Raw genomic sequence first — 26,597 nt, 5'->3', positions numbered from 1 at the left:
ACCTAGGTTACAACATGGCAGCTCCCATTGTTTTATAGACACTAAAACTTTACACTTATTTTTCATTATTTAAACAACTAATGAAAATTTTCTTTGGATGCATCATTCTATCTAGCATTTGTTTAGTGTTTAATGTCCCTTTAACCCCTTAACGACCGGTCATTAAGGGTTTCCTTGTTTATAAAAGTGCAATCTCAGTAATGCAAACCCCATTAAGGGATTAATACATTTAAAAACAAAATTTATGCTTACCTGATAATTTTATTTCTTTTATGGTGTTGAAAGTATACAAGCCATTACTCCTGAGATTCAACTCCTGGCCACTAAAAGAAGGCAAAGATTCCCAAAACTCCAAGAGCACTCCCACCTCTCGAATGCCAGTCTGACGTATAGCCAAAAAAGGAGAAGTAGAAGGAAAGGACAAAGGAGGGAAAAAAAACTTAAATTATGCTTACCTGATAATTTTCTTTTCTTCAGATGGGGAGAGTCCACAGCTGCATTCATTACTTTTGGGAAATAAGAACCAGGCCACCAGGAGGAGGCAAAGACACCCCAGCCAAAGGCGTAAATATCTCCCCCACTTCCCTCATCCCCCAGTCATTCTGCCTAGGGAACAAGGAACAGTAGAAGAAAAATCAGGGTGAAAAAAGGTGCCAGAAGAATAAGAACAAAATTACGGCTGCCCCACATCAAAAACGCGGGCAGGGAACTAAGCATAATTTAAGTTTTTCTTCATAAACTGGGAGAGTCCACAGCTGCATTCATTACTTTTGGGAAAATACCCAAGCTATAGAGGACACTGAATGCAAGACGGGCGGGTAAAAAAAGGTGGCCCATTCTGAGGGCACAATAGCCTAAAAAAACACCTAAACTTCCGAGAAAAAAACTGCGTAGTTAGAAGCAGAAAGACAAAAAGGAAAAAGGCAAAAGTAACTGCCCATCAGACAGAACCAGCAAGGCCCTTGATAGAGACTGCTCAGAATCATTAGACTCGACTGAGCCCAAGACAAAATGTTTCCTCAATCAGGAGGAGAAACATCCACAGTCTCCCTGAAATGAAGAAAAAGTACACAGATAAGGAAGTCCACAAGGACACCCAGAAACCCACAGGAAGTAGTGCAATAAAGAAAAAAAACCAAGAGAACTCCAAGAGAGTAAACAAGGATACAACAGTGCAAAAACAACGCCACTGAACTAGCACTAGCAGAGCAAAGGGAGAAAAATCCCAGACACCATCAGAATGGAGTCCAAGGGACCAAAGAAAAACCCTGAAACTAAAGGGAGAAAGAAAGAAGCCCTACGCAGAGTGCCAACTTGCACTTCGGATAGAGCAACTGAAAGACGAACCGTCCCCGGGAGCCACAAAAACATAAATTATGCTTACCTGATAATTTCATTTTCTTCCATGGGAAAGAGTCCACAGCCGCATTCATTACTTTTGGGAAAATAAGAACCTGGCCACCAGAAGGAGGCAAAGACACCACAGCCAAAGATTTAAATACTCCTCATTCCCTCATTCCCCAGTCATTCTTTTCCTTTCGTCCCATGAGGCCCCCTGTACCCCCAAGAGAGAGAGGCTACACCCAACAGTGTATGGTAACCCTGAACCTTCTGCTTGCAAGCCCAGGGAGCTAGCTACTATGCCAACCTAGATCCTGAAGGTGACAACACATCTCAGAACACACTCCTAGCCGGGCCAGCCCAAGCATCAGCAGGTCTGAAACAGGGGAACAGAAGAACCTCAACACCAGCTCAAAAACAAGCGGAAGAATGGCCACAGCTATCCCAACAGAGCACTGGTGTCAACCTGACTCCTTAGAAACAGACGACAAGGCCGTAAACCCAAAGAAATCTAACAAAAGGCCCACCATAGTCTCGACACGGAGCTAGCAAGACTCCAGGTGAAACGTAACAACCCAGAGAAAAACACCCCTCTCTGAAAGGTTAACTCTCAGTTCCAACCTCCAGAATCCAAGAGAATCCCTAGAAAAAGGACCACATCTCCATAAGAAGGAGAATAAGCCCCCGCCCCCCTAAGAAAAGGGATGGGGCAAAAAAGGCAGAGCACCTGCCCACAAGACACAAAGCCACAGGCTAAAAGGAAAGATCAATCTCCAACGCAGATGAACTTGGAAGGAATCCCCCTAAGGAAATTAGCTTGCTAACACACCTCCAGTGTGCAATAGCTGCAGCAGACACACTGCAAACCCATTCGTCTGCAGAGCAGTGAATCCATAAGGTTACCACAGCAAGCTGACCAAGGAAAACCGACCATAAAGGCGTAAGTCCAGCCCAATGAGCATCAGCACACAGACAACCTGGCCAACCGTGACCAGGTCAATTAGTCCAAGCAAAAGGACATAGCCCAAGTTCCCAGGAACTGGGGAACCCCGAACCCGCCCTAGAGCCAAAAAGTCCGGCAACAACTCCACAAAGGAAAACACTGAGCGAAGCCTCAGCAACCGGAAGCACCAGGGAGGAAACAGATCTGAGCCCCCAATTGTTTAAACAAACAATATCCGAGAACGTAACACCCAGTCTGATTTCAAAAACCAGACTACAGGGAGATATCAATGCAATATCCAGATTAACCCAGATAACTCGCAAGTCCCGACCCAAGGAAGAGACCACCCCTTGCCAAAGTCCAATGCTCCAAAGGAGCTAAGGCGTTAAAAGTAGTACGACACTAGAGCCCATAGACTCTCAAACAGCCGCAGGACAACAAGCAAGGGGATACCCGAGCCCAAAATCACTCAAGCAAAGGCTGGTCTACGCATCACCTCCATACAATCAGAGGATCATTGAGAGAAAAGGACGCACAGCATCCCCAGCTCAGAGCAGAGCCCAAGGAGACCACGCCCAGTGCCCCTAATAGGGAACGACCATATCCTGGAGGGGAACCCAGGTTCCTAAAAGGAGACCCAACTCACATGGAGACAACAGAGGAAGACCAAAATGTCTCATAAAAAAACAGCTAGACAGTACACAGTCAATGTGCAATAGCTGCAGCTGGTCACATTCTGCAACCCATCCGCTGCAAGGCAGCTGAACTACCCAAAAAACTTCTAGCTGCTGAGAACTAAGTCCAGAAGGACAATTCCCAGAGCCTCAAAAGGAAGAAAAAGGCCAAACCGCCCAATTCGGTAGCAAGAGAGCGCAAGCCCACCAACCCTCCACTACATGGGAAGGAGCTCTAGGGTCTGACAACCCCAGACACAAGCCAGTCATCCAAATTGAAACCAATCCTTCCTGCCTCACGGAACAACCGGTCCTCTAGAATGCTTAGTTGAACAAAGAGGATAACATGAGCACTCAGTGCCTCTACCGGACCATCCAAGCAGAGCGGTGCCACGAGTCCGAACAGCTACCAGACAGAACTGAACACAAACAGGACCAGCCTGCAATCTGGGTCCTAACCATCAAGCCGCATAAATCCTCCTTCAGAGGGAAAGAAGGAAAACAGACAGGACATCCTATCGGATGAAAATAAAATACAAGGCAACCCGTAGGTTAACGCCCAAAAAGAAACAGGCCTACCGCAGAACCAGCCAAACGGAGCCCTGTTCTTCCAAAAAAAACTGGAAAAGCATGTCTAAGTAACGCGCAAAGGCGTGCAATTCTGTCACAAAAGGCGCAACACTCAGTGACAGTCACACCCGCAGGGAAGTGTACAGTCCAAGGTGGAATACCCGGGACAACAGGAGCAGGGAAGGCCCCACCCTGTCCTCAAACTCTATTCACTTTAGGAAATAAATGTTCATCAGGCAATATGACCTCTGGAACCCTTGAATTCGTCAAATATTTCCGTTAGAAGAAGCGCAAATTCCTAAAACTAAAGTCTGGTTCCTCCGCAGCTGGAGGTTGAGAGGCAGCAGACTCCGACCCAGAAAGTTCATACTCTGAAGTCTCAGAAAGAACTTCATCCTCGGATAACTAACAGTTAAAACCAAATTTTTTGTTGATGTATTCTGGGAAAGAGTGCAATATGTAAACTTTTGCTTGCGCTTAGCAGGGCGAGGTAAAGCAGTAAGGCCGCAGACACCGCCGTCTGAACTGCGCAGTAACGTCTGGAGAAAAAAAGGCCCCCTCCAGATGGAGGATCCGCAATGCTACGGGAAAACTGCATGTGTATAGAGATAACAATGTAGGGTACGCATCTCACTGGACAACAACTCCTCAGAGGTGGATGGCTGCGTAGTATCAAACATGTTTAATATCACATTATCAAGGCATATGGAACATAATTGAGAGGGGGAACTAGGGCCTCCTCACTATATAAACAGGAATTACTCTTTAGAAATAGAGGGAGTGCCCTCTAAAGTAACAGAATCCTCCATCGCTAGTGCAATAACCGGAGAGCTAGAGAAATAATCTTATTTTATTCAAAAAAGGGCACCCTTATAACCCAATGGCTGGGGCACTCACCACCTCCTATGACCCAGACAGTACAGAGTTTTATGACTCCTCTCTGATAGTCTGGTCAGGAAAGAGGGAATGAATCACAGAGTGCACAATGCAGGACTGTCCCTGCAATGAGAGAAAGCGTGCCAATCTTGTAAACTGCATGGCTCTCAAAGTGAAAGTGAAACCTGTATATTCCATAACAGCCTATGAGCCTAACATCTCACACATAAAGCAGCATAAAATCAAATAAACATATAAGATAATTATTCCCCCCTGTTCAATAATCCCCCTAAGGAGATATTAACCCTTGACTCTATAAAGATAAAAGGCGCCACACTGTAACCCTGTCTTCGGTGTTAACATTATATAAAAAAAAATGAAATGATCTTACCAGAATCTACGCCGTGGAACAGGAAGACGGCCCTTCAAGTGTGACAGGTTTGTAGCTTCACTCCTGACATGGACTCGAGTGTAAAAAGCAGGCAGCGAAACTCGTCAACGCCGATTGCTATAGGAGCTGATAATATGAGTCGGGATGGTGTCGCAGAGGAGAGCTCCCCCTGCATCTCCGGACTTCACCCAGGCCCTCAGTGAGAAGATTATAGGGCTACTTAAAACTCTTGTCCCATTGCGAAGAGTAGAAGCCTCCATAAGAGATAAAACAAATTCTGACACTTCTCTGCCAACCTCATGGGACGAAAGGCGAAGAATGACTGGGGGATGAGGGAAGTAAGAGGAGTATTTAAACCTTTGGCTGGGGTGTCTTTGCCTCCACCTGGTGGCCAGGTTCTTATTTTCCCAAAAGTAATGAATGCGGCTGTGGACTCTTTCCCATTAGGAAGGGAAAAAAGCATCAGAATAACTGAATATATCCATAGAAACCTCTGACTTCCTGCAGCAAAGGGGTTAAGCGAACACAAGTCGCCAACCATAGCTAATCAAGTTAGTAAGCTGCACAGAACTTGCAATCAACACCCTCGCAAGAAAGGTAGGGAAGTAAACCTCCCACCTAAGGAAGGCGCACAAGATCTAACTTGGATACGCGGCCAAAGATCAACAGATCAGACAGATCCCTAACACTCACTCTGGGCAACGGACCCAGCACAAATCAACTGGCAATGTCCGAAAAGACAAAGGAATGAAAATTCCATAAGCACCAAGACCTACAGGAAGGAAAGGGGAAGTACCTAGCCCCCCAAAAGAGCTCGGGTTCCAGAACCCAGACGCAGCTCCCTTCCCAGAGATTAAGGACACTCCCAAAGGAGACCCTACAAAAATGGCATGTCTACACCTGGCATTCTACACGCAAGGCAGGAGGGACAACCCAACTATACAGAGGAAGAAAGAACCTACAAGCACCAGGCAGATACTGTGGAATGCCAAGTCCACCCCAAGGAAGGGTAAATGAAAACAAAACAAAACAGCTCACCCCACACAGATATGGAAAGGAAAGCTGAATAAGGACCAAAAGGTCAAAAACCGAATGAAGAAACTATCCGGCCACCACTGCCGGCCCAGCAGAATATCCAAATCTCAGAGGAGAGAAAAATCCTCCCATGGGAACAGAAGATGCCCCCGCACTGGGAAACTGGGCCGACCCGAAGCAGTCCTAAGGGAACTGGATACTGTAGCAAACTGTCCAGTCAAAAACAAGGAACAAAAATTAATGTCCCCTGAGGAACCCCCGGGTTACCCCAATCGGAGCAGACCTCACACAACAGGCGATGCAATCCAAGTCATATCCAAGGTACCTTGGACACTGAATTCTAACATATGTAGCCCAGATACAGAGTGCGATAAAGACCCCCACAGCGGAATACAGACTCCCCACCGAAAAGTTGCTAGGCAATGAAGAACGCCCCAGCTACCCTGGTAGGCCTCCAAAGGCTCTAGGGGCAGCACCCACTAAATCCAAAGACTAAGGCAAAACATACAAGAAAACAAAACTCAAACCTAGAAATCTGGATTGAGCAGAAAACCAAAATCTCCAAGATTCAACCAGGATCAACTTCCCATAAGCACCTACAGCTCGAGGAACATACAATGAACAATCATCCAAACCCCTGGAAGAGGAAAATCCAAAATGCCAAAGCAGGGGCGTAACACAGGGAAAAAAGTATGTAGGTAGGTGTGAAAAGTCTAACAAAAAGCAAGACTTACCTCCGCCGGGGCAACTAACGACCCCCCCCCGCCCGCCCCAAGGATTGAACCCCTGAAGTTTCATAGGAAATCGCTTCCCCAGAGGGCTGAACTGAGCCAGATGATCCCACGCCTGACGAGCACTGGTTACTAGAACACTGACAACATGGAAAATGTAAATGCGCCAACGCTATCGATATGGCCATGCGGAACCGTGCCGTAACCTCTGGAGGAAACAAGCCACCTTCCGGAGAAGGATAAACGGCGTTTGGGACACCTGCTTGTGTAGCAAAAGAAGGTTTTGGGGGGCGTCCGCCTTGCGGGAAATGGGAGCAGAGTACTAAAAAGCAGCATTCAAAATATAACTGATGGGCATGGATCACCCGGGCCCTTTCATATTCTTCGGAAGAAGTAGAATCTGAATCAGAGACATCCTCCATAACTTGGAAATTATAAATATGGACAAAAAAAAATAAACGGCACCTTTTACACCCCAAATGGCTGGGGCACTCACCACCTCCTATGACCCAGACTCTAGCGAAACAGGATCTCTCCGTCGCCACACGGTCAGGAATAAGGAAATGGAGGACAGGAGCGTCACCACGCCTGGTCACAAGGTGCGCTGTGCAGTCCAAGAAAAAGCGCACCAGTCCGTCAAGACTGTGCAACCTTCAATAAAGGCCTATGTTCCGAAAAAGCCACGAGCCCAAGTATCACTACGCATTAGCAGACCGAATAATATAAACATGATTAAAGTCCCCCCCCCCCCCACCCCGGTCAATAACCCCCCTCAGGAGATATTAACCCTTGATTCCATAAGATTAAAGGAGTCCCACTGGGACCCTGACTACTTCTTTATACAATACATTTCCATATTGAAAATAAAATGAAACAATCTTACAGGAATCTACACCGTGGAACTGGAACATGGCCCTTCAAGTGTGACAGATAGTAGCGTTGCTTCTGACATGGACTTGAGTGAAGAAAGCAGGCAGCGAAACTCGTCAACAATGATTGCTTATGGAGCTGTTAATATGAGTCGGGATGGTTTTGCAGAAAGACTCTCCCTGCATCTCCGGACTCTAACTTTCATCCATGCTCTCACTGAGAGGCTGACAGGACTACTTAAAACTCCAGTCCCATTCCGAAGAGTACTACCCTCCATAAGAGGCTACCGAAACTTTTGACACTTCTCTGCCAACCTCCTGTGACGACTGGGGTATGAGAAAACATAACTTATGCTTACCTGATAAATTTATTTCTCTTGTAGTGTATCCACGGATCATCCATTACTTATGGAATATATTCTCCTTCCCAACAGGAAGTTGCAAGAGTCCACCCACAGCAAAGCTGCTATATAGCTCCTCCCCTAACTGCCATATTCAGTCATTCGACCGAAAACATGCAGAGAAAGGAAAAACCATAGGGTGCAGTGGTGACTGTAGTTCAAAAGAAAAAATTACCTGCCTTAAAGTGACAGGGCGGGCCGTGGACTGGATACACTACAAGAGAAATAAATTTATCAGGTAAGCATAAATTATGTTTTCTCTTGTTAAGTGTATCCAGTCCACGGATCATCCATTACTTATGGAATACCCATACCAAAGCTAAAGTACACGGATGATGGGAGGGACAAGGCAGGTACTTAAACGAAAGTTACCACTGCCTGTAAAAAAAACCCTTTCTCCAAAAAATAGCCTCCGAAGAAGCAAGGTATCAAATTTGTTAAATTTGAAAAAGTATGAAGCGCAGACCAAGACTCCGTCTTGTAAATCTGTTCAACAGAAGCCACATTTAAAAAAAGGCCCAAGTGAAAACCACAGCTCTAGTAGAATGAGCTGCAATCCCTTCAGGAGGCTGCTGTCCAGCAATCTCGTAAGCTAAATGAATTATGCTTTTTAACCAAAAAGACAGAGAGGCTGCTGAAGTCTTTTGACCTCTCCTCTGTCCAGAATAGACAACAACGTTTGATGAAAACTGTAGTAGCTTGTAAGTAAAACTTTAAAGCACAAACCACGTCCAATATTGTGTAATAGACGTTCCTTCTTTGAGGAAGGATTAGGATACAAGCATGGAACAACTATCTCTTGAGTGATGTTCTTGTTAGATACCACCTTAGGAAAAAAAACAGGTTGGTACGCAGGACTACCTTATCCGTACGAAGGACCAGATAAGGAGAATCACATTGTAACACAGATAACTTGGAGACTCTACGAGTCGAGGAAATAGCTACCCAAAAGGAACTTTCCAAGATAAAGATTGATATCTATGGAACAAAAAAGGTTCAAACGGAACTTCTTGAAGAGCCTTAAGAACCTGGTTTAAGCTCCACGGCGGAGCAACAGCTTTAAACACAGGCTTGGATCTAACCAAAACCTGACAAAAATGCCTGAACGTCTAGAATACCTGCCAGACGCTGGTGCAAAAAAATAGACAGAGTAAAAATCTGTCCCTTTTAAGGAATTAGCTGACAACCCTTTACTCAAAAACATCTTGGAGAAAAGATAATATCCTGGGAATCCAGGCTTTACTCCATGAGTAACCCTTGGATTCATAACAATCAGATATTTACACCATATCTATGTTCAATTTTCCTAGAGACAGGCTTTCATGTCTGTATTAAGGTATCAATGACTGACTCGGAGAAGCCATGCTTTGATAACATCAAGCGTCCAGTCTCCAGGCAGTCCATCTCAGATTGATTATATTTAGATGGTTGAAAGTACCCTGAAGTAGAGGGACCTGTCTCAGAAGCAGAGGCCGTGATGGAAAGTATGACATGTCCACCAGATCTGCATACCAGGTCCTGCGTGGCTACGCAGGCGCTGTCAAAAACACCAAAGCCCTCTGCTGCTTGGTCTTGACCTCCGAAGGAAATCCCACTCCCCCGGAAGAAAAGTCTGACGACTTAGAAAATCCACCTCCCAGTTCTCAACACCTGGGATATGGATAGCTGATAGACAAGAGTGAGTCTCTGTCCAGTGAATTATTGTAAGACTTCTAACATCGCTAGGGAACTTCTGTTCCCCCTTGATGGCTGATGTAAGCCACAGTCGTGTATATTGTCCGACTGAGTATGATGTACCCTAGAGTTGCTAACTGAGGCCAAGTCTAAGAGCATGGAATATCACTCCCAGAATATTTATTAGAAGGAGGGTCTACTCCTAAGTCCACTATCCCTGAGCCTTCAGGGAATTCCAGACTGCATCCCAACCTAAAAAGGCTGGCATCCATTGTAACAATTGTCCCATCTGACCTGCGGAAGGTCATACCCTTGGACAGATGGACCCGACATAGTCACCAGAGAAGAGAATCTCTGGTCTCTTGGTCCAGGTTCAACAGCGGGATAAAGCTGTGTAATCCCCGTTCCTCTGACTGAGCATGCATAGTTGCAGCGGTCTGAAATATAGACGTGCAAACGGTACTATGTCCCTTGCCGCTACCTATTAAGCCGATTTCATTCATGTACTGAGCCACCGAAGGGCGCGGATGGGATGAAAAACACGGCAGAAATTTAGAAACTTTGACAACCTGGACTCCGTCAGGTAAATTTTTATTTCTACAGAATCTATCAGAGTCCCTAGGAGGGAAACCCTTGAGATTGGGGATAGAGAACTCTCTCCTTGTTCACTTTCCACCCATGTGATCTCAGAAATGCCAGTACTACGTCCGTATGAAACTTGGCCATTTGGATGTTTGCACCTGTATCAGGATGTCGTCTAACTAAGGGGCCACTTCTATGCCCCGCGGCCTAAGGACCGCCAAAGCGACCCCAGAACCTCCATAAAGATTCTTGGGGCTGTAGATATCCCAAAGGAAAGAGCTACAAACTGGTAATGCCTGTCTAGAAAGGCAAACCTGAAAAACGAAAGTGATCTTTATGCATCACCATGTGAGGATAAGCATCCTTCAAATCCATTGTAGTCCTCTATTGACTCTCCTGGATCATAGTTAAGATGGTACGAATAGTTTCCATCTTAAATGACGGAATTCTGAGGAATTTGTTTAAGATCTTTAGATCCAAAATAGGTCTGAAGGTTCCCTCACCTTGGAACCACAAACAGATTTGAGTAAAAACTCTGTCCCTGTTCCTCACTTGGAACTGGATGGATCTCGTACACAATGTAAGAATGCCTCCTTCTTTATCTGGTTTGCAGATAATTGTGAAAAGCGAAATCTCCCCTTTTTTTTGGGGGGGGGGGGGGGATCTTTGAATCCAGAAGATATCTCTGGGATATAAATTCCAATGCCTAGGGATCCTGGGCATCTCTTGCCCACGCCCGGGCGAAGAATGAAAGTCTGCCCCCTATAGGATCCGTTACCGGATAGGGGTCCGTTCCTTCATGCTGCCTTAGAGGCAGCAGCAGGCTCATTGGCCTGCTTATCTTTGTTCCAGGTCCAATTGTCTCCAGACCGCCTTGGACTGAGCAAAAATTCCATCTTGTTTTGCCTTAGAGGAAGTGGATGCTACACCTGCCCTGAAGTTTTAAAAGGCACGAAAATTAGACCTTTTTTGGCCCTTGATTCCTATCCTGAGGAAGGGCATGACCTTTTCCTCCAGTGATATAAGCAATAATCTCCTTCACACCAGGCCCGAATAGGGTCTGCCCCTTGAAGGGAAGTTAAGTAGCTTATTTATCAAAGTCACGACTGCTGACCATGATATATGCCATCGAGCTGTGCGCGCCAGTATAGTAAAAAACAGAATTCTTAGCCGTTAGTCTAGTCAAATGAACAAAGGCATCAGAAAACAAAGGAATTGGCTAGCATGAGCTTGTCAAATATATTCATCCAATGGAGTCGCTAACTGTAAAGCCTCATCAAGAGACTCAACCCAGAACGCCGCAGCAGCAGTGACAGAAGCAATGTATGCAAGGGGCTGCAGGATAAAACCCTGTTGAATAAACATTTTTTATCCATTGGATCTAAAAAGCACAACTGTCCTCGCCAGAGGTAGTGGTACGCTTAGCTAGAGTAGAAACTCTTCTCTCCACCTTAGGAACTGTCTGCCAGAAGTCCCGTGTGGGGGTAACTATTAGAAAACATTCTTCTAAAAAATAGGAGGGGAAGAGAACGGCACACCTGGTCTATCCCATTCCTTATTAAAAACATTTTTAGTAAACCTCTTTAGGTATTGGAAAAACATCAGTACACACCGGCACTGCATATTATTTATCCAGTCTACACAATTTCTCTGGCCCTGCGATTGTACACATTCATTCAGAGCAGCCAAAGCCTCCCTGAGCAACAAGTGGAGGTTCTCAAGCATAAATTTTAAATGTAGAAATATCAGAATCAGGTTAAATCATCTTCCCTGAGTCAAAAAAATCACCCACAGACTAAGCATATTGTGAGGTAGTATCATACATGGTTCTTAAAGCGTCTGTATGCTCTGTATCTACCCCCAGAGCTATCTGCTTTCCTTTAATTTCAGGTAGTCTGACTAATACTGCTGCCAGAGTATTATTCACCACCTTTGCCATGTCTTGTAAAATAAACGCTATGGACGCCCTTGATGTACTTGGCGCCATTTGAGCGTGAGTCCCTGAAGCGGGAGTCGAAGGGTCTGACACGTGGGGAGAGTTAATCGGCATAACTTTCCCCTCGACAGAATCCCCTGGTAAAATAAACGCTATGGGTGCCCTTGATGCACTTGGCGCCATTTGAGCGTGAGTCCCTAAAGCGGGAGTCAAAAGGTCTGACACGTGGGGAGAGTTAGTCGGCATAACTACCCCCACGACAGAATCCTCTGGTGATAATGTTTTTAAAGACAAAAAAAGATCTTTATTGTTTAACATGAAATCAGTACATCTGGTACACATTCTAAGATGGGGTTCCACCATGGCTTTAAAACATAATGAACACAGAGCTTCCTCTATGTCAGACATGTTAGAACAGACTAATAATGAGACTAATAAGCTTGGAAAACACTTTAAATCAAGTTAACAAGCAAATATATAAAACGTTACTGTGCCTTTAAGAGAAACAAATTTTGTCAAAATTTGAAAAACAGTGAAAAAAGGCAGTAAAACAAACGCAGTTTTTACAGTACATGTAATAAGGTAACAGAGCATTGCACCCACTTGCAAATGGATGATTAACCCCTTAATGCAAAAAACAGATTAAAAAAAAAAAACGACATAGACGTTTTTAAAAACAGACACAACAAAACTGCCACAGCAGAGCTGTGGATTACCTTCCCTATAAACGATTTTGGAAGTCTTTTTAGCCCTTTAGAAATGTCCTGTAGTATTCATGGGACTGCTGAGGGAATCTGGATAATTCATTTTGTAATTTTAACTGCGCAAAAAAGCGCTAAATTAGGCCCCTCCCACTCATATTACAACAGTGGGAAGCTTCAGTTAACTGTTTCTATGCAAAATTTAAGCCAGCCATGTGGAAAAAACTTAGGCCACAATAAGTTTTATCACCAAACATATGTTAAAAAACAATTAAACATGCCAGAAAAAGTTTTAAAACACATTTTTACAAGAGTATGTATCTCTATTAATAAGCCTGATACCAGTCGCTTTTACTGCATTTAAGGCTATACCAACATTACAGTGTTATCACCAATGTACGTTAAAAAACGATTAAACATGCCAGCAAACGTTTTAAAACACATTTTTATAAGAGTATGTATCTCTATTAATAAGCCTGATACCAGTCGCTATCACTGCATTTAAGGCTTTACTTACATTACTTCGGTATCAGCAGTATATTCTTAGTCAATTCCATTCCTAGAAAAATATTTTACTGCACGTACCTTATCTGCAGGAAAACCTGCACGCCATTCCCCCTCTGAAGTACCTCACTCCTCAGAATGTGTGAGAACAGCAAATGGATCTCAGTTACGTCTGCTAAGATCATAGAAAAACGCAGGCAGATTCTTCTTCCAAATAATGCCTGAGAAAAACAGCACACTCCGGTGCCATTTAAAAATAACAAACTTTTGATTGAAGAATAAACTAAGTATAAATCACCACAGACTCTCACGACCTCCTATCTATGTTGAGGCTTGCAAGAGAATGACTGAATATGGCAGTTAGGGGAGGAGCTATATAGCAGCTTTGCTGTGGGTGGACTCTTGCAACTTCCTGTTGGGAAGGAGAATATATTCCATAAGTAATGGATGATCCATGGACTGGATACACTTAACAAGAGAAAAGTGGGTAAGGTATTTAAGCCTTTGGCTGGGGTGTCTTTACCTCCTCCTGGTGGCCAGGTTCTGTATTTCCCAAAAGTATTGAATGCAGCTGTGGACTCTCCCCGTTTAAGAAGAAAAGTATATCACTTAAAGAGAGAGTAAAGTAAAAATTAAGCTTTCATGATTCAGAAAAAGCAAGCAATTTTAAACAACTTTCCAATTTTTGTTATCAAATTTGCTTTGTTCTCTTTGTATCTCTTATTGAAGAGTAAAACTAGGTAGGCTCATAAGAGCTCAAGAGTGTGCACATGTCTAGTATTCTATGGCAGCAGTGTTTTACAGCATTATTTGTAGCTTTGTTATACAATGTATATATAAATATCCTGAGCTCTTATGAGCTTACCTAGTTTTACTTTTCAATAAAAGATACCAAGAGAACAAACCAAATTTGATAACAGAATTAAACTGGAAAGTTGTTTAAAATAGCATCCTCTATCTGAATCATGAAAGTTTAATTCTGACTTTACTGTCCTTTTAAACTTCTAGACTACATGAGTAATACAGTCTAGTGTGTAAAGTGATATGTCTGTATATGACATTATCCCCTGTATATGGTGTACCTCATGAATGGTGCACCTGCTAATGGTCTGAGGGCTATATGAGGGCATGAAATATCGTCACTTACCTTGTGATACACCCACTCTACCATGCTTATAAGCTGCAGAAACGACTGTGTCAAGTAAAGAGCCCATCTAGTGCTGTGCAAGCAACAGCAGAGGATCTATGTGTGGAGTATATCGAAGACCAAACAGGAGGAAGCTAAGGGACAGGTCCTCTTGACACATGTGGCAGGCTTGTGACTAACTCACATAGTGTGTAATTGTGTCATTGACCCATACTCCAATCTCACCTCAATTCTTCACCTTCCTCTTGTGGAGGCAAAGATAAGACTGGCATAACAGAGAGGTTGGATGGATTAAGTACTCTTGGAGTTTTGGGAATCTTTCCCTCCTCCTAGTGGCCAGGAGTTGAATCCCAGGAATAATGGCTTGTTGACTATCACCAAGTTATGAAAGAAGTGAAAATCCCTTTTTTTTTTTTTTAAAATAGAACACCAATTATTCTTACAGTCAGTCTGAAGACATGGAGGAAAGCCAGAGGAGACCTCTGGGTTAATACCCAAATTTCGTCAATCAGTCTAGAAGTGTGCATGATTAAACTGGTTAAACAGATTCTATTGTGAGTGAAGAAATATAATGCTACTGTATATCTAAAACAAATAATGGTCAACTATCGATTTAACAAAATAAGTGTACTAACGTCTCACATTTTCTGAACTACAAGAAAAGAAGCAGTTTGTTAACAAAGGCATTTTTCTTACGTAAGGTTTGCCGTATCTTGGAGATTTCTTCTCTCTCTTTGATTTAGACGCTTGTAGAAAAAGGAACTGAAAATATGGATCCTGTCTGCATCTTTTCTAAGTTTTTCAAGCACCAAATATCTGATAAATAAAAAAAAAGAATAATGATTTTTTCTTTCTTTTTTAAATGAATGGTAACTCAATGAATGACAAAACAAGAGGAAATCATATTAGTCATGTTGTGAAACAGGAGAGTAAAAGGCATAGACAAATTGCGATCATGTTAAAGGGATATGAAACCCACACTTTTTCTTTTATGATTCAGATAGGGCATGCAATTTTAAACCACTTCTATCATAATTTGGTATCTTTTGTTGAAAAGCAGGGACGTATGCTTAGGAGCGGGACCATTTCTGGAGCACTATATGGCAGCAGTTTTACAAGAGTGCTATCCATTTGCTAGAGCACTAGATGGCAGAACTATTTCCTGCCATGTAGTGCTCCAGATGCCTGAGAACTAAGCTAATGTGATACAAATGTGATACTTGTTTAAAATGGCATGCTCTGTCTGAATCACACATTTATTTTGGGTTTCATAACCCTTTACATTTACTAAACAAATGGTTAATACATGGAATAAACGTTTACAAAAAATGTGTTTGAATGAAAGACAAAATTACACTTTCCTGATTCAGGACACTGGTTTTCAAAACTGTCCTCAGGCCTCCCCAACAGGCCAGGTTTTCAGGATTACCTTGGGTGAGAGCAGGTAAAATAACTGTTTACTAATCAGCTGATTGTTTCACCTGTGCTCTAGTTCAGATATACTCAAAATGGGGCCTGTTAGGGAAGACTGGGGAGATGTGTTCAGTATTGCTGCTCCTGAGCCTACTCTTCAACAAAGGATATCAATAGAACAAGCAAATTTGATTGAACAAGCAAATAAGTTTAATTTTGACTTTACTATCCCGTTTAAGGGAATTAGGAAAAAAACAATCAATCTTGAGATATGACCACTAAACACAATAGAACTGAATAACTGACAGACAATAAAAAGACAATGCAATAGCACTTACTTTGAATTTGAAATGAGCATTAGGAATAATTTCTGGAAAATGTTAAAGTCAACCCAATTTTCCTTCCCCCTGTACCATGCGACAGCCACTTACAAAATGCATATACAAATTTACTATACACTCTTGCTCAGTAAGAGCTGGAGCCTGAGAAAGTGCCATTATAAAAAATGTTATGCTTTATCTGAATCATGAGACTTTAATTTTGACTTTAGTGGCCCTTTAAAACCATACAAATATACTGAAAAAGTTTGAATACAGTTTGCCCCCTTTTTTTATTTACAAGAAAAAGAAAACAAGTAATATAATGTGCATCTACTTGACCTCTTCACCAGATTCATCCTTTTATATGCACAACTATAGAATGATATAGCAAATTTACTGTTCACATAAAATATAAGTACTTTGACAAAATGTAAAAAATCAATCAGTTAGCATAAAAAATGTTCTAAAGCTTTCTAAATCTTTATTTTTAATTAAATTATTTTGAATGATAAAAATGTATTTAGACAGTGTTTCTCTGAATGTCCTCTAGGTGTAAGTACATTATAGTAGTAGTATTATTTTATTTTAAAAAAATAGTAAAAATAATTATTATGTTAATTTAGCAATAATAGTGTGTACAATAGCAAATACAAATAATTTGCATGAAGGAAAGTCAAATTTGTGAAGGAATAAAAATCCTGATAAATTTCTGTCTTTCATGGTGGTGAAAGTCCATGCACCATTACTCTTGGCAATTCCACTCCTGGCCACTAGGAATAACTCCAAGAGCCCATAAGAATCCTCCAACCTCACTGGTAAACAAGTCAGACATATAGCCAAGCAAGAAAGAAGAAAAGGTAGGAAAGGACATAAAAAAAATCAGGGGGAAAAAAAACATAATTTATGCTTACCTGATAAATTCCTTTCTTCTGTTGTGTGATCAGTCCACGGGTCATCATTACTTCTGGGATATAACTCCTCCCCAACAGGAAATGCAAGAGGATTCACCCAGCAGAGCTGCATATAGCTCCTCCCCTCTACGTCAGTCCCAGTCATTCGACCAAGAATCAACGAGAAAGGAGTAACCAAGGGTGAAGTGGTGACTGGAGTATAATTTAAAAGATATTTACCTGCCTTAAAACAGGGCGGGCCGTGGACTGATCACACAACAGAAGAAAGGAATTTATCAGGTAAGCATAAATTATGTTTTCTTCTGTTATGTGTGATCAGTCCACGGGTCATCATTACTTCTGGGATACCAATACCAAAGCAAAAGTACACGGATGACGGGAGGGATAGGCAGGCTCATTACACAGAAGGAACCACTGCCTGAAGAACCTTTCTCCCAAAAATAGCCTCCGAAGAAGCAAAAGTGTCAAATTTGTAAAATTTGGAAAAAGTATGAAGCGAAGACCAAGTTGCAGCCTTGCAAATCTGTTCAACAGAGGCCTCATTCTTAAAGGCCCAAGTGGAAGCCACAGCTCTAGTGGAGTGAGCTGTAATTCTTTCAGGAGGCTGCTGTCCAGCAGTCTCATAGGCTAAACGTATTATGCTACGAAGCCAAAAAGAGAGAGAGGTAGCAGAAGCTTTTTGACCTCTCCTCTGTCCAGAATAAACGACAAACAGGGAAGAAGTTTGGCGAAAATCTTTAGTTGCCTGCAAGTAGAACTTGAGGGCACGAACTACATCCAGATTGTGTAGAAGACGTTCCTTCTTTGAAGAAGGATTTGGACACAAGGATGGAACAACAATCTCTTGATTGATATTCCTGTTAGTGACTACCTTAGGTAAGAACCCAGGTTTAGTACGCAGAACTACCTTGTCTGAGTGAAAAATCAGATAAGGAGAATCACAATGTAAGGCTGATAACTCAGAGACTCTTCGAGCCGAGGAAATAGCCATTAAAAACAGAACTTTCCAAGATAACAATTTTATATCAATGGAATGAAGGGGTTCAAACGGAACACCCTGTAAAACGTTAAGAACTAAGTTTAAACTCCATGGCGGAGCAACAGCTTTAAACACAGGCTTGATCCTAGCTAAAGCCTGACAAAAGGCCTGGACGTCTGGATTTTCTGACAGACGCCTGTGTAACAAGATGGACAGAGCTGAAATCTGTCCCTTTAATGAACTAGCTGATAAACCCTTTTCTAAACCTTCTTGTAGAAAGGACAATATCCTAGCGATCCTAACCTTACTCCAGGAGTAACCTTTGGATTCGCACCAGTATAGGTATTTACGCCATATTTTATGGTAAATCCTTCTGGTAACAGGCTTCCTAGCCTGTATCAGGGTATCAATAACCGACTCAGAAAAACCACGTTTTGATAAAATCAAGCGTTCAATTTCCAAGCAGTCAGCTTCAGAGAAGTTAGATTTTGATGTTTGAATGGACCCTGTATCAGAAGGTCCTGTCTTAGAGGTAGAGACCAAGGCGGACAGGATGACATGTCCACTAGATCTGCATACCAAGTCCTGCGTGGCCATGCAGGCGCTATTAGAATCACTGATGCTCTCTCCTGTTTGATTTTGGCAATCAATCGAGGAAGCAGCGGGAAGGGTGGAAACACATAAGCCATCCCGAAGTTCCAAGGTGCTGTCAAAGCATCTATCAGAACCGCTCCCGGATCCCTGGATCTGGACCCGTAGTGAGGAAGTTTGGTGTTCTGGCGAGACGCCATGAGATCTATCTCTGGTTTGCCCCAACGTCGAAGTATTTGGGCAAAGACCTCCGGATGAAGTTCCCACTCCCCCGGATGAAAAGTCTGGCGACTCAAGAAATCCGCCTCCCAGTTCTCCACTCCCGGGATGTGGATTGCTGACAGGTGGCAAGAGTGAGACTCTGCCCAGCGAATTATCTTTGATACTTCCATCATTGCTAGGGAGCTTCTTGTCCCTCCCTGATGGTTGATGTAAGCTACAGTCGTGATGTTGTCCGACTGAAACCTGATGAACCCCCCGAGTTGTTAATTGGGGCCAAGCCAGAAGGGCATTGAGAACTGCTCTCAATTCCAGGATGTTTATTGGAAGGAGACTCTCCTCCTGATTCCATAGTCCCTGAGCCTTCAGAGAATTCCAGACAGCGCCCCAACCTAGTAGGCTGGCGTCTGTTGTTACAATTGTCCAGTCTGGCCTGCTGAATGGCATCCCCCTGGACAGGTGTGGCCGATAAAGCCACCATAGAAGAGAATTTCTGGTCTCTTGATTCAGATTCAGAGTAGGGGACAAATCTGAGTAATCCCCATTCCACTGACTTAGCATGCACAATTGCAGCGGTCTGAGGTGTAGGCGTGCAAAAGGTACTATGTCCATTGCCGCTACCATTAAGCCGATCACCTCCATGCATTGAGCTACTGACGGGTGTTGAATGGAATGAAGGACACGGCATGCATTTTGAAGCTTTGTTAACCTGTCTTCTGTCAGGTAAATCTTCATTTCTACAGAATCTATAAGAGTCCCCAAGAATGGAACTCTTGTGAGAGGAAAAAGAGAACTCTTCTTTTCGTTCACTTTCCATCCATGCGACCTTAGAAATGCCAGAACTAACTCTGTATGAGACTTGGCAGTTTGAAAGCTTGAAGCTTGTATTAGAATGTCGTCTAGGTACGGAGCTACCGAAATCCCTCGCGGTCTTAGTACCGCCAGAAGGGCACCCAGAACCTTTGTGAAGATTCTTGGAGCCGTAGCCAATCCGAATGGAAGAGCTACAAACTGGTAGTGCCTGTCTAAGAAGGCAAACCTTAGATACCGGTGATGATCTTTGTGAATCGGTATGTGAAGGTAAGCATCTTTTAAATCCACTGTGGTCATGTACTGACCCTTTTGGATCATGGGTAAGATTGTCCGAATAGTTTCCATTTTGAACGATGGAACTCTTAGGAATTTGTTTAGAATCTTTAAATCTAAGATTGGCCTGAAAGTTCCCTCTTTTTTGGGAACCACAAACAGGTTTGAGTAGAACCCTTGTCCTTGTTCCGACCGCGGAACCGGATGGATCACTCCCATTAATAACAGATCTTGTACACAGCGTAGAAACGCTTCTTTCTTTATCTGGTTTGTTGACAACCTTGACAGATGAAATCTCCCTCTTGGGGGAGATAATTTGAAGTCTAGAAGGTATCCCTGAGATATGATCTCTAGCGCCCAGGGATCCTGAACATCTCTTGCCCAGGCCTGGGCGAAGAGAGAAAGTCTGCCCCCCACTAGATCCGGTCCCGGATCGGGGGCTCTCGGTTCATGCTGTCTTTGGGGCAGCAGCAGGTTTCCTGGCCTGCTTGCTCTTGTTCCAGGACTGGTTAGGCTTCCAGCCTTGCCTGTAACGAGCAACAGCTCCCTCCTGTTTTGGTGCAGTGGAGGTTGATGCTGCTCCTGTTTTGAAATTCCGAAAGGGACGAAAATTAGACTGTCTAGCCTTAGCTTTGGCTTTGTCTTGAGGTAGGGCGTGGCCCTTACCTCCTGTAATGTCAGCGATAATTTCTTTCAAACCGGGCCCAAATAAAGACTGCCCCTTGAAAGGTATATTAAGTAATTTGGACTTAGAAGTAACATCAGCTGACCAGGATTTTAGCCACAGCGCCCTACGTGCCTGTATGGCGAATCCTGAGTTCTTAGCCGTAAGTTTGGTTAAATGTACTACGGCCTCCGAAATGAATGAATTAGCTAGTTTAAGGACTCTAAGCCTGTCCGTAATGTCGTCTAGCGTAGATGAACTAAGGTTCTCTTCCAGAGACTCAATCCAAAATGCTGCCGCAGCCGTAATCGGCGCGATACATGCAAGGGGTTGCAATATAAAACCTTGTTGAACAAACATTTTCTTAAGGTAACCCTCTAATTTTTTATCCATTGGATCTGAAAAAGCACAGCTATCCTCCACCGGGATAGTGGTACGCTTAGCTAAAGTAGAAACTGCTCCCTCCACCTTAGGGACCGTTTGCCATAAGTCCCGAGTGGTGGTGTCTATTGGAAACATCTTTCTAAATATTGGAGGGGGTGAGAACGGCACACCGGGTCTATCCCACTCCTTAGTAACAATTTCAGTTAGTCTCTTAGGTATAGGAAAAACGTCAGTACTCGCCGGTACCGCAAAGTATTTATCCAACCTACACAGTTTCTCTGGTATTGCAACGGTGTTACAATCATTGAGAGCTGCTAAGACCTCCCCTAGTAATACACGGAGGTTCTCCAATTTAAATTTAAAATTTGAAATATCTGAATCCAATCTGTTTGGATCAGAACCGTCACCTACAGAATGAAGCTCTCCGTGCTCTGCAAGCTGTGACGCAGTATCAGACATGGCCCTAGTATTGTCAGCGCACTCTGTTCTCACCCCAGAGTGATCACGCTTGCCTCTTAGTTCTGGTAATTTAGACAAAACTTCAGTCATAACAGTAGCCATATCTTGTAATGTTATCTGTAATGGCCGCCCAGATGTACTAGGCGCCATAATATCACGCACCTCCCGGGCGGGAGATGCAGGTACTGCCGCGTGAGGCGAGTTAGTCGGCATAACTCTCCCCTCGCTGTTTGGTGAAATTTGTTCAAATTGTACAGATTGACTTTTATTTAAAGTAGCATCAATACAGTTAGTACATAAATTTCTATTGGGCTCCACCTTGGCATTGGAACAAATGACACAGATATCTTCCTCTGAGTCAGACATGTTTAACACACTAGCAATAAACTTGCAACTTGGTTATAATCTTTTTTAGCAAAAACGTACTGTGCCTCAAAGAGGTACTAAACGATTAAATGACAGTTGAAACAATGAACTGAAAAACAGTTATAGCATCAAACTTTAAAACAACACAACTTTTAGCAAAGGTTTGTTCCCATTAGTAAAATAACAATAATTAAATTACAGAGCAACGTTTTTATTCACAGTCAATATAAAATTCTCACAGCTCTGCTGAGAGAATCTACCTCCCTCCAAAGAAGTTTGAAGACCCCTGAGATCTGTCAGAGATGAACCGGATCATGCAGGAAATATAAGAGTAACTGACTGGAATTTTTTGATGCGTAGCAAAGAGCGCCAAAAACGGCCCCTCCCCCTCACACACAGCAGTGAAGAGAAACGAAACTGTCACAATTAAAACCAAACAACTGCCAAGTGGAAAATAATGCCCAAATATTTATTCACTCAGTACCTCAGAAATGTAAACGATTCTACATTCCAGCAAAAACGTTTAACATGATAAATACTTATTAAAAGGATTAGTGACTTTTAACAGAGTAGTTCCGGTGAAATACCATCCCCAGAATACTGAAGTGTATACATACATGTCATTATAACGGTATGGCAGGATTTTCTCATCAATTCCATTCAGAAAATAAAAACTGCTACATACCTCAATGCAGATTCATCTGCCCGCTGTCCCCTGATCTGAAGCTTTTACCTCCCTCAGATGGCCGAGAACAGCAATATGATCTTAACTACTCCGGTTAAAATCATAGTAAAAAACTCTGGTAGATTCTTCCTCAAACTCTGCCAGAGAAGTAATAACACGCTCCGGTGCTATTGTAAAATAACAAACTTTTGATTGAAGTCATAAAAACTAAGTATAATCACCATAGTCCTCTCACACATCCTATCTAGTCGTTGGGTGCAAGAGAATGACTGGGACTGACGTAGAGGGGAGGAGCTATATGCAGCTCTGCTGGGTGAATCCTCTTGCATTTCCTGTTGGGGAGGAGTTATATCCCAGAAGTAATGATGACCCGTGGACTGATCACACATAACAGAAGAAAAGAGATTTTTTTTTAAAATTAAAATCTAGTATAACAAATGGGTGGGTCTCGTGGACTCTCACTACCATGACAGATTAATTTATCAGGCAAGCATAAATTATATATTTTTTTCATAAAGGTGGTGAGAGTCCATAAGCCATTATTCCTGGGAAACTAATACCCAAGCTGGGGAGTCCAGGGGTAATGAGGACAGGGCAACAAACTTTTTAATTTTATATATATATATATATATATATATATATATATATATATATATATATATATATATATATATATAAAACAAGAGTATTGCATTGAGCATTGATACTTTTTTTATTGGACTAACTATACATTTATAAGTTGACAAGCTTTCAAAACTTTTCGAAAGCTTGTCAACTTATAAATGTATAGTTAGTCCAATAAAAAAAACATAATTTATGTAAGAACTTACCTGATAAATTCATTTCTTTCATATTAGCAAGAGTCCATGAGCTAGTGACGTATGGGATATACATTCCTACCAGGAGGGGCAAAGTTTCCCAAACCTTAAAATGCCTATAAATACACCCCTCACCACACCCACAATTCAGTTTAACGAATAGCCAAGAAGTGGGGTGATAAGAAAAAAGTGCGAAAGCATATAAAATAAGGAATTGGAATAATTGTGCTTTATACAAAAAAATCATAACCACCACAAAAAAGGGCGGGCCTCATGGACTCTTGCTAATATGAAAGAAATTAATTTATCAGGTAAGTTCTTACATAAATTATGTTTTCTTTCATGTAATTAGCAAGAGTCCATGAGCTAGTGACGTATGGGATAATGACTACCCAAGATGTGGATCTTTCCACACAAGAGTCACTAGAGAGGGAGGGATAAAATAAAGTCAGCCAATTCCTGCTGAAAATAATCCACACCCAAAATAAAGTTTAATGAAAAACATAAGCAGAAGATTCAAACTGAAACCACTGCCTGAAGTACTTTTCTACCAAAAACTGCTTCAGAAGAAGAAAACACATCAAAATGGTAGAATTTAGAAAAAGTATGCAAAGAGGACCAAGTTGCTGCTTTGCAAATCTGATCAATCGAAGCTTCATTCCTAAAAGCCCAGGAAGTAGAAACTGACCTAGTAGAATGAACTGTAATCCTTCGAGGCGGAATTTTACCCGACTCGACATAGGCATGATGAAATAAAGATTTCAACCAAGATGCCAAAGAAATGGCAGAAGCTTTCTGGCCTTTTCTAGAACCGGAAAAGATGACAAATAGACTAGAAGTCTTTCGGAAAGACTTAGTAGCTTAAACATAATAATACAAAGCTCTAACAGCATCCAAAGAATGCAATGATTTCTCCTTAGAATTCATAGGATTAGGACATAATGAAGGAACCACAATTTCTCTACTAAGGTTGTTAGAATTCACAACCTTAGGTAAAAAATTCAAAAGAAGTTCGCAGCACCGCCTTATCCTGATGAAAAATCAGAAAAGGAGACTCACAAGAAAGAGCAGATAATTCAGAGACTCTTCTGGCAGAAGAGATGGCCAAAAGAAACAAAACTTTCCAAGAAAGTAATATAACGACCAAAGAATGCATGGGTTCAAAAGGAGAAATTGACTGAATGACAGGTTTTATACGAACCAAAGCTTGTACAAAACAATGAAATATCAGGAAGATTAGCAATCCTTCTGTGAAAAAAGAACAGAAAGAGCAGAGATTTGTCCTTTCAAGGAACTTGCGGACAAACCTTTATCTAAACCATCCTGAAGAAACTGAAAAATTCTCGGTATTCAAAAAGAAAGACACTAAGAAATATAAGTCTTCCAGACTCTATAATATATCTCTCTAGATACAGATTTACGAGTCTGTCACATAGTATTAATCACAGAGTCAGAGAAACCTTCTTTGACCAAGAATCAAGCGTTCAAACTCCATACCTTAAAATTTAAGGATTTGAGATCCTGATGGAAAAAAGGACCTTGCGACAGAAAGTCTGGTCTTAACGGAAGAGTCCACAGCTGGCAAGAGGCCAGCCGGACAAGATCCGCATACCAAAACCTGTGAGGCCATGCTGGAGCTACCAGCAGGACAAACGAGCATTCCTTTAGAATCTTGGAGAATACTCTTGGAAGAAGAACTAGAGGCGGAAAGATATAGGCAGGATGATACTTCCAAGGAAGTGATAATATATCCACTGCTTCCGCCCGAGGATCCCGGGATCTGGACAGATACCAGGGAAGTTTCTTGTTTAGATGAGAAGCCATCAGATCTATTTCTGGGAATTCCCACATTTGAACAATCTGAAGAAATACCTCTGGGTGAAGAGACCATTCGCCCGGATGCAACGTTTGGCTACTGAGATAATCCGCTTCCCAATTGTCTATACCTGGGATATGAACCGCAGAGATTAGACAGGAGCTGGATTCCGCCCAAACCAAAATTCGAGATACTTCTTTCATAGCCAGAGGACTGTGAGTCCCTCCTTGATGATTGATGTATGCCACAGCTGTGACATTGTCTATCTGAAAACAAATGAACAACTCTCTCTTCAGAAGAGGCCAAGACTGAAGAGCTCTGAAAATTGCACGGAGTTCAAAATATTGATCGGTAATCTCACCTCCTGAGATTCCCAAACCCCTTGTGCCGTCAGAGACCCCCACACAGCTCCCCAACCTGTAAGACTTGCATCTGTTGAGATTATAGTCCAGGTCGGAAGAACAAAGAAGCCCCCTGAACTAAACGATGGTGAACTGTCCACCATGTCAGAGAGTGTCGTATAATCGGTTTAAAGATATTAATTGAGATATCTTTGTGTAATCCCTGCACCACTGGTTCAGCATACAGAGCTGAAGAGGTCGCATGTGAAAACGAGCAAAGGAGATCGCATCCGATGCGGCAGTCCTAAGACCTAAAATTTCCATGCATAAGGCTACCAAAGGGAATGATTGTGACTGAAGGTTTTGACAAGCTGATATCAATGTTAAACTTCTCTTATCTGACAAGGACAGAGTCATAGACACTGAATCTATCTGGAAACCTAAAAAGGTTACCCTTGTCTGAGGAAACAATGAACTGAATGGTAAATTGATCCTCCAACCATGATCTTGAAGAAACAACACAAGTCGATTCGTATGAGATTCTGCGAAAATGAGAAGACTGAGCAAGTACCAAGATATCGTCCAAAACCCTGTTCTCTGATTACAGACAGAAGGGCACCGAGAACCTTTGAAAAAAATTCTTGGAGCTGACGCTAGGCCAAACGGTACAGCCACAAAACTGGTAATGCTTGTCTAAAAAGAGAATCTCAGAGACTAAAAGTGATCTGGATGAATCGGAATATGCAGATATACATCCTGTAAATCTATTGTAGACATATAATGCCCTTGCTAAACAAAAGGCAGGATAGTCCTACAGTTACCATCTTGAATGTTGGTATCCTTACATAATGATTCAATATAGATAGATCCGGAACTGGTCTGAAGGAATTGACCTTCTTTGGTACAATGAAGAGATAGAATAAAACCCCAGCCCCTGTTCCAGAACTGGAACTGGCATAATTACTCCAGCCAACTCTAGATCTGAAACACATTTCAGAAATGCTGAGCCTTTGCTGTGTTTACTGGGACACAGGAAAGAAAAAAATCTCTTTGCAGGAGGCCTTAACTTGAAGCCAATTCTGTACCTTTCTGAAACAATGTTCTGAAACCAGAGATTGTGAACGGAATTGATCCAAATTTCCTTGAAGAAAACGTAAACTGCCCCATACC

The 26,597-nt window shown here is 42.4% G+C and overlaps 1 protein-coding gene across 3 annotated transcripts in view; it reads right to left on the bottom strand.

Moving 5' to 3' along the window:
* The window catches only part of SENP6 (SUMO specific peptidase 6), a 611,027-nt gene that overhangs the window by 183,232 nt on the left and 401,198 nt on the right, over positions 1 to 26,597 (bottom strand). For all 3 annotated transcript variants that reach the window (XM_053710452.1, XM_053710454.1, XM_053710455.1), the window contains one exon: positions 15,072 to 15,191. In XM_053710452.1, the coding sequence (XP_053566427.1) occupies positions 15,072 to 15,191 (120 nt within the window). The remainder of the gene's footprint in view (positions 1 to 15,071; positions 15,192 to 26,597) is intronic.

The sequence above is a fragment of the Bombina bombina genome, chromosome 4 (assembly GCF_027579735.1).
Source record: "Bombina bombina isolate aBomBom1 chromosome 4, aBomBom1.pri, whole genome shotgun sequence".
Lineage (NCBI taxonomy): Eukaryota > Metazoa > Chordata > Amphibia > Anura > Bombinatoridae > Bombina > Bombina bombina.
Note: the sequence above shows the minus strand (reverse complement) of the source record. Positions and strands in the feature narration are given on the sequence as shown.